The 8,047-nt window shown below is 43.1% G+C and overlaps 1 protein-coding gene across 1 annotated transcript in view; it reads left to right on the forward strand.

Moving 5' to 3' along the window:
* The window catches only part of PPP1R21 (protein phosphatase 1 regulatory subunit 21), a 60,036-nt gene that overhangs the window by 19,502 nt on the left and 32,487 nt on the right, over positions 1 to 8,047 (forward strand). The window contains 4 exon segments of the mRNA XM_004699747.2: positions 647 to 871; positions 958 to 1,046; positions 3,057 to 3,193; positions 7,271 to 7,363. Of these exon segments, the coding sequence (XP_004699804.2) occupies positions 647 to 871; positions 958 to 1,046; positions 3,057 to 3,193; positions 7,271 to 7,363 (544 nt within the window).

An 8,047-nucleotide genomic window follows, 5' to 3' on the forward strand; every position in this document is an offset into this window, starting at 1 on the left:
CGCAAAAAATAATATTATAATATATATTTTAAATTTTCAACATGAGTACAATTTACAAACATAATACATTAAAATTATGTACAGTATTATTTTATTCTTTGGCATACGAGTACTGTCTGCTAAATTCAAGAAAATGTGTATTTATGAAATAAATACATTACTTACAAAAAAAATTACTTACCTAAATTATCTGAATAGCTGATTTGTTGATATCACTTGTTTAACTAGAACTAGCACGCAGTGCGATGTGTATCGTCTTAGAGACAATTACAAAATGTTCTCATCATTGCCAATGCCAAAAAATGCCATTGTTCCTTAAGTCCAAACAACGGTGGTCGAATTCTAACTGATCAACAATGCGAACTTTGATAAGCAGTTCTCGATAATCGGTTCTCAACAATTATTTGTTATTATTAAAGTTTAACATAAAATTAACAAAAATAATATAAAACCCATATCCTGACGAAATAGCCACATGACAGCCGAAACCGTATAGTCCTTTTCCGTTCTCCCGCCATTCCCTAGCTTGTGCATTCTTTCCAAAAATCAGTCCCACGGGACAAATTGCTAAAAATCGAGACTGTCCCGCCCAAAGCGGGACGTCTGGTCACCTTAAAGAGGGCATCATCTCCCGTTTGGGTTTCAGAAATCCAAACAGGTTTCTGGACGAGTTCAGGTTTATAACTTAGCGGACCGAGTTACAAAGGTCTGCAGAGTGGTTGTATTCGGCATTGACTTGACTTGACGCACAGTTGCTTCCCTCCTCCAGTTCTCCCAGTACCTTCACGAGAATGCGTCCTACGTCCGCCCTCTAGAGGAAGGAATGCTGCACTTATTTGAAAGCATTACTGAGGAGACTGTAACCGTCCTGGTAATTGTCTTCTTCCTGTTTCTGGTCGCGGGAGCTCCTCCTGGTCAAATAACACCAGTAACCTTGAAATTGTTTTTCTTTTCCAGGAGACAACTGTGAAATTGAAAACTTTTTCAGAACATTTAACCTCCTACCTGTGTTTTCTTAGAAAGATTCTTCCTTATCAGTTAAAAAGGTACTTAGCACGTGAGACCAGTGAGCCTGGGAATTGTGGGTGCCAGCCTTCCTGCTCTGCAGTCAGTAAAGTAGTAATATGTGCCTCCTGGGATCTGGCTGACATTTCTGCACCACCATGGATTTGGGCTCATGAAGAAGGAAAATCATGGCTTGAGCCGTATGTTTAAGAAAATTGAGTTGCAGGCTGGCCACGTGGGCTTTTTGCAGTCACCTGCACTGTGGTTACTGCTGCCCCCACCTAAGGCTATGTGCTGTATTTTCAGTGACTGTGAGCGATGCGTTTATTAAAAGAAATACTTCAGCTTGGGGTTTTTATTATCCCTTTGCTGGAATCATCTAGATGGGGGCTACAGTAGTTCAGGTCTAAATCCAGTTCTCTCATCCTGAGGTTTCTTTGAAAGGGTTTATTGTTTTTATGCTTGGGGGCTTAGAAGCTAAAAACGTCGTTTCCTGGAGCCTATATAGAATATCTCATTTTTCAACCTCACTGACCAGGTTTAATATTTTTGGAAAGAGAGAGAAAATAGCATGTGCAACCTGAAGGGGATAATACTGTTTATAGGTTACTGATGCTTTTGGCCTAATTTGGTAATTTTTACCAAGAAACTTAATTCTTCTAAATCTTTTCATCCTAAGATGATGTTCTTTTTAAGTTATTAAAGAATAAAACTGGCTTTACAAGAATATTAAAAACATATTTAATATATTGCAAAATCGGGTTAGAAAATGTTCAGATTAATAAGTTACTAATAAGGAAGTTATATAAGTAGTTATAGTTAGCCGTTAATTTTATCAGTAAAATACAGTTTTCGCTTTTCATGACAAACAAAATTTTATTATTATTAAAAAATTAAATTGTTATTAAGAACTACCATGTTTTCTCATTATAACCTGGCAATGTAGTTTTACTAACTTATGATCTATACCTATGGGAATCAGGGCATTATGATTTAAACTAATAATTGTGATTTATAATTTATTCAGATACACAAATATGGCTTAGGGTTAGAATTTTTAAAATTTGCCTTCAGAATTTTTTTGCTAAGATAGAGTAAATTCAGATGTTTAAATTATGCTAAGATAGAATAAATCATATTGATTTGGCCTATGTTTAAAAAGAATCTGCTTAAGAACCATTAAAAAGGTGTTCCTTGATAGTTTTTGTATGCTCGTTTATCTTTATCTTTTCACTTTGCTTCTTAGAAATACTCGGTGTAAGTCCTTTCTTGACATAGGGTTCCTATTTTAAGAGCGCCCTTCCCCATACAATTTGAGCCCTCCCTTGTTTTCAGACAATTTGGGGCATCCTTTTAAATACCACTTAGATGACAGACTTGTCCTTTCAGCGGAGATGGCCTTAGTGTGGACACCTGTTATAGGCGGTGAATAGACAGGAAAGGCAGAGGGAACGGAGGGATGACGAGTCCTCTGCTAGCTTTTCTAGCCTTGTGGAAAATGTGTTTTTCTTCATTATCTGCAATTTTAAAAATAAACGTTGACCACAGTCTTCATAATGTTTTTAACCTCCTAATTAAGTTTTACAAAGTAAATATTTTAAAACTTGAAATGGTAAAATGAATGTGAAACATTTGTCGTTAAACTTCAGGCTACAGGAAAGTTTAAAATCTCGTTGACGTTTGGAAGTACGGGTACTTTAATGATTCTCACTGCTAGTGTCCGGGCAGTTCCATTGTGAGGAAGTGCCTGTAAAATTCAGGCTTGCTGTTTTCCTCCTGACAGGGCTTTAAGGAAAACCTCGCTTGCTTTCAGGATGCGTTTATCTTTGCATCACGTAGTTCTGTTACTCCTTTGACATTTGCAAGCTTTCAGGAAGCAGTTGCATATGTTTTATCATGTTAAAAAAAAAGAGCCCCTGATACATAGTTCATATTCCTTTTTCTGCAAGGCCTTTGTATGTACAAAACTGTTAAGAATTTAAATGTCTCATTATAGCAAATTGGAACCCTTCCAGACTGCTCACACTTTTAAACAATTTGCCCATCACTAGTTTAGAAGAAGAATGTGAGTCTTCTCTTTGCACGCCTGCGTTACGAGCCCGGAACCTGGAGCTGTCTCAGGATATGAAGAAGATGACAGCGGTGTTTGAGAAGCTCCAGACGTACGTTGCTCTTCTTGCCTTGCCAAGTAAGTATGCTTTGCCTCCGGGGTTCAGCCTGAGGATTTAGAATATAAGACGCTGGAAAAGGAGGAGTGTTCAACTTGGTCAGTGGGAATGAGCCTGGGATCTCAAGTTCGGAAACCTCACATTCAGATTCTCCAGCCCTCATGCACTTACTGACCTTGGGCAAATCACTTCACCTCTTTGTACTATTCAACCCCCATTTGTAAAATAGAGGTAAATGTGTAGTTATTACATTCACAAAAGAATGGGAAATGGATGGCAGGGAGGACACGCCCTGAATAGTAGCAACTCCCTTTCTGTTCTTCCTCTTAAATGGAGAAGGGCAAGTTGTAAGCCTTGGCGTCAGCTCTTCAGCAAGGAGCACAGGGAAACTTTAGCAGTAAAAATATGCTTTTCCCTCTGGCCTAGTTTTAAAAGAGGCATTTTCAAATAAGTGAATGACTCTGTTTCAATGAGGCTCAGAAGAATGCCACTGTCTCTCCTGGTACTGTGGTGATTTTGTTTTACTTTATTTTATTTTTTCTTCTCTCTCTCTCTCTCTCTCATACACGGTCATTAAGTCCATGCTGACTCACAGTGACTCTACAGGACAGGATAGAACTGCCTGGTGAATTTCCAAGATTGTAACTCTTTATGGGAATAGAAAGCCCCATCCTTCTCCCATGATGTGGATGGTGGTTTCAAACTGTGAACCTTGACATTAGCAGCCCAATGCATAACTATTATCCTACCTGGGCTTTGCTTTGTCTTACGATAGGTTTATTGTGATATAATTCATAAACCATCAGTTCACCTATTAAGAGTGAACCATTCAGTGGTCAGTCTGTGTATATTCAGAGATCTGTACAGCCGTCACCACAGTCAATTTTACAATATTTCATCACCCCCCAAAGAAACCCCATATCCTTTATAGATATTAGGGGGCTTCAAAAGCTTGTGGAAAATTAGAATTAAAAAAAATTGGAACTTTTCTATGAACTTTCTAAAGCCTGCCCATACTACTCCCATCTTCTTATTTTTTTAGCCCCTAGTTAACTTTCTGGGTTTAAGGACTTGCCTATTTCATATAAATTGTATCACAGACTAGTCTTTTGTCCTTAGCGTAATGTTTCAAGGTTCATCATGTGGGAACATGTGTCATAACTTCCTTTCTTTTTGACTAAAAAATATTTCATAGTGTAGATACACAGCACATTTTTAAAATGTTTTCATTATTTCAAAACGTTTGGTTCGTAAGAATAATGCTGCTGTGGATATTCCAGTACAATTTCTGTATGGGTGTAAGTTTTCTGTACCCACGAATGGAATCATGGGTGAGGAAAGGGCCGGGGGCCCATCTCTGGCTACAAAAGGGGAAGGAGAATCCAACTCCTATCTGCCAACATGAATTCTAGGAGGGGGAGGTCAGACATCCATGCCGTCACACCTTCCTTCTTTACCCTGGTCGCACATCAGCCGTCTCTCCCGTGGCACGCCTCTTCTCCGGTACAGTCAATAATCAGTTGTCATGGCCACAAGCAGCTCACAGACCTACCCCGCCAGTTTGTGGAAGTTCGAAAGACTATGAGGAGAAGAGCCATGCCAAAGAATTACCTCTATGACACTGGCTCATATGGTCAGTTCTTTATTAACCACTTAGTAACTACCAGGCTGCCTTTTTGAAGGAATCATTTTTAAGATCAATGTTGGAACTCTCTGTTCTGATCCCAGGAGGGGATCCTCTTTCCTGGTTCTATCTGGTGAACTATCTGGCCTGGAGTCTAGCTTAAATTTATAATGAATCTGATCCTCTTCTTTTAATTATTTCCCACCACACTCCCTTAGTCTGCGGGAACGTGTTCTGCATTAAGCTCACCCGTACTCCGTTGCAAGTGAATCACTTTGTGTTGCAGATTCCTAATATTTGGTGATTTGCTGGAAGAACTCTTAGAGCTCAGAAGAGCTGTTATGTAGTGCAACGAATACGAATTGTTCCAGTGAGCAAAAGGAAAAGTGCACAGGTCGGAGTCTAGGAAAGAGCAGACAGACTTCCCATAGTCCTCTCTTAGTGGAGTCACACAGACAGTGCTTGATTCTTCCAGCAAGAGTGTGTGACTCCATATACAAAGGCTTACCAGCTAAGGAAACTCAACTGAGCATTGATTGTGGGGGACCAGCCTCCACAAGAGAATAGGTCCTGGGGGGGGGTGGGGTGTAATTGAAGGGTAAATTTAAGAAGCATCAGACAAGGCATGCAAGGGCTCGCCTCTTTGGATGGCAGGATCAAGAGAGAGCGCGAATGTGTTCTCTCATGGGCCTATATAATCTCGGGCATGCCAGCCACGTGATACACATATGTAACAGGAAGGGGATATGCTAGAGGCATACATGTAACAGAAGGTACATACACAACAAGAGGGGCGGGTTCTAGAGTTAAAATGGCAGCTTAGCCTTGGTTGTCCCTGAGCTGTCCTCCAGGGGAGCAATCTGTGGTCCTTATCAGAAGGGATGGGCCATACTTTTAGTGGGGTAGTCTGATGGCAGATGAGTTCGGGCAGATAACCTTCAGGCAGTTAACCTTCAAGTGTATAGTAGCAACCATGGCTTACAAGCAGCATCTTAAAATTAGCATTATTATGCGGGACATTGTGGGGAACAACTTTAGTTAAGAGAACGTGACTAGGATTCACCTCCAACGATGTGAAAGGCTCCCTCCACGAGAGTCTAGACCTCCTAGACTCCTTAAAATATGAGCGTGAAGGATTGGCCTGCATGCATTCTCTTCCCGGTTCTCAGTTTCCCACAATTGATGTCCAGGGTCTTTAGTGGGGCCAGTCATGTGCACAGGGAACACCTCTGTGACGGAACTTAGTCCCTCAGTCTCTAGTCCCCCCCCCCCCCAAAGGTCAGACTGGTACAGCATGGCCGAAGGCCCCCATCACAAGTCACATTGTTGGCATAAATCATCTGGCATGGCCCACGCTGCAGTGTACAAAGAGACTCTGATCCAGCAGAATGTTCCAAGGGCTCAGAGGTTCTCTCCCAGGAGTGGTCAAGGGCCAGTCCTGCCTTTGTACAGTGCAAGCCTCATTGTGTTTCGTTTTCATGACATACCAACAGGGATCCTTGGAAATGTTTGGAGTTTCCTGTTCCAAGCCCTTCTCCCCTGAGCAGAATGTCATACCCACAGCTGTGGGGTTTGCCTGGTGGCCATGTTCATGGTGGGCTTCTTGTGCGCCACACGGCCGCTTTAGGAGCTGGGCACTTAATGGGGGCAGAGACATTCGCCGCAGGTCTTCGTGGCCTGGCGAACTTGGCGTGGAACCCTCACCTCACGAGTGCCACCTGAGTGGAGCTCTCAGTGGCACTGAGTGTCCGCCCACAGTGGGAGTTGGGCCACAGAAGGGAGACGCAGCTCCCGGCCACACTTGCCCCGTGGCCTTGGCTGTGCCATCTGGTGTGGAGTGTCCATCTCAGTGAGCTGGAATGGGAAGGGAGGACGAGTGTTGGGGTTCCAACAACACATGTGTATTTTGCTTACCTACTTTTAATAGTTTGTTCTTGAATAAATATTTTTAATATGCTTTGTGTACTTTAGATCATTCCCAGAGATTTTAAAACGTGTTTTGCTTTGTTGGGCTTGTTTAATACTTTATATATTAGCTTTACTATGGGGTGTGTCTGGTTCTCCATAAGATTTTGTGGCAGAAGTGGAACTCTGATCTTTAAATAGCAGTGCTTTTCATGCTTTCCAGAGTATAGTAAGGAATAAATTGAGAACTATGTTATACATTTAGTGTGAAATGTCAAAGACTTCCATTTTAAACGGGATAATGAAAGACATCATCCTGCTAAGCAATTTCATTTAGATTCTTAACCATTAAATCTCTGCATGGCGGAGTCAAGCCCACGTTGGATGCGTGCCTGTGTGTCCCTGTTCTCTCAGAAGGTGTCTGTAGAGGTTCTCAGAGCCGCCCTGTTCCCTGGGTCCAACCTGTCTTCCCCTGAAAGGACGGAGTTGCCGGGCCAGGGTGGGGGTGGGGATGGGGGGGTCAGCCGTCTCCTGGGAAAATGTGCACTTTGTGCTTTTGCTTTCCTAGGCACGCAGCCCGACGGACTCCTCCGGGCAAACTACAGCTCCGTGTTCGCCAACGTAGGTGCCGCGCTGCATGGACTCCACAGCGTCATGACAGGTGAGGCTTGACGAATCACATCCATGAGCGTCACCCCTTGTCCCACTTTCTCAGATCTGCCTGAACGAGATGTAAGTGGACACTGCCAGGGTGCACAGGCCCCAGGTAAGCGCCTGGTCGTGCTTGGCATGCACAGCCCCCTCCCTGCCTCCACTTTCCCATCTGCTGGGCCGAGGCAGGTAAACAGGGTGCTGAAGAGAAATCCCCGTGCCCGGATGACCAGCAGACAGCATGAAGTGTGGGGAGTTCATCAAAGCAGCACTGTGCTTCCGGGGCATTTGGCAAAGTACCTTGCACTAACGGGAGCACCACAAGCCCAGAGGTACTGAGGAAACCAAGGTTTAGACTCCCTGGGAAGAATGCATGCCCTTTTCACACCCGTGTGTGTTTATGTTCAGAGTGCACATAAAGTTTTGTAAGGAGCGAAAGTCTGCCCCCACACCTGGGGCAGTTTTCAGCTGGGTGTGTCATGCTGGTTGACCGAGGGGCAGAGAGGACTTCAGAGCGTTCTGTGCTTCTTAGCATGTGGTTCCTGTGTCACGACTGTTGAATCTTTGGGACCCGCCTTGCCCCTTCTGTGTTTTGTGGTTTTTTAGAATAATTTTATTGGGGACTCTTACAGCTCTTATCACAATCCATGCATACGTCCATTGGATCAAGCACATTTGAACATTTGTTGCATCA

This window comes from Echinops telfairi, unplaced genomic scaffold, assembly GCF_000313985.2.
Source record: "Echinops telfairi isolate 266 unplaced genomic scaffold, ASM31398v2 ScPeMD7_7475;HRSCAF=8513, whole genome shotgun sequence".
In the NCBI taxonomy this organism is placed as follows: Eukaryota; Metazoa; Chordata; class Mammalia; order Afrosoricida; family Tenrecidae; genus Echinops; species Echinops telfairi.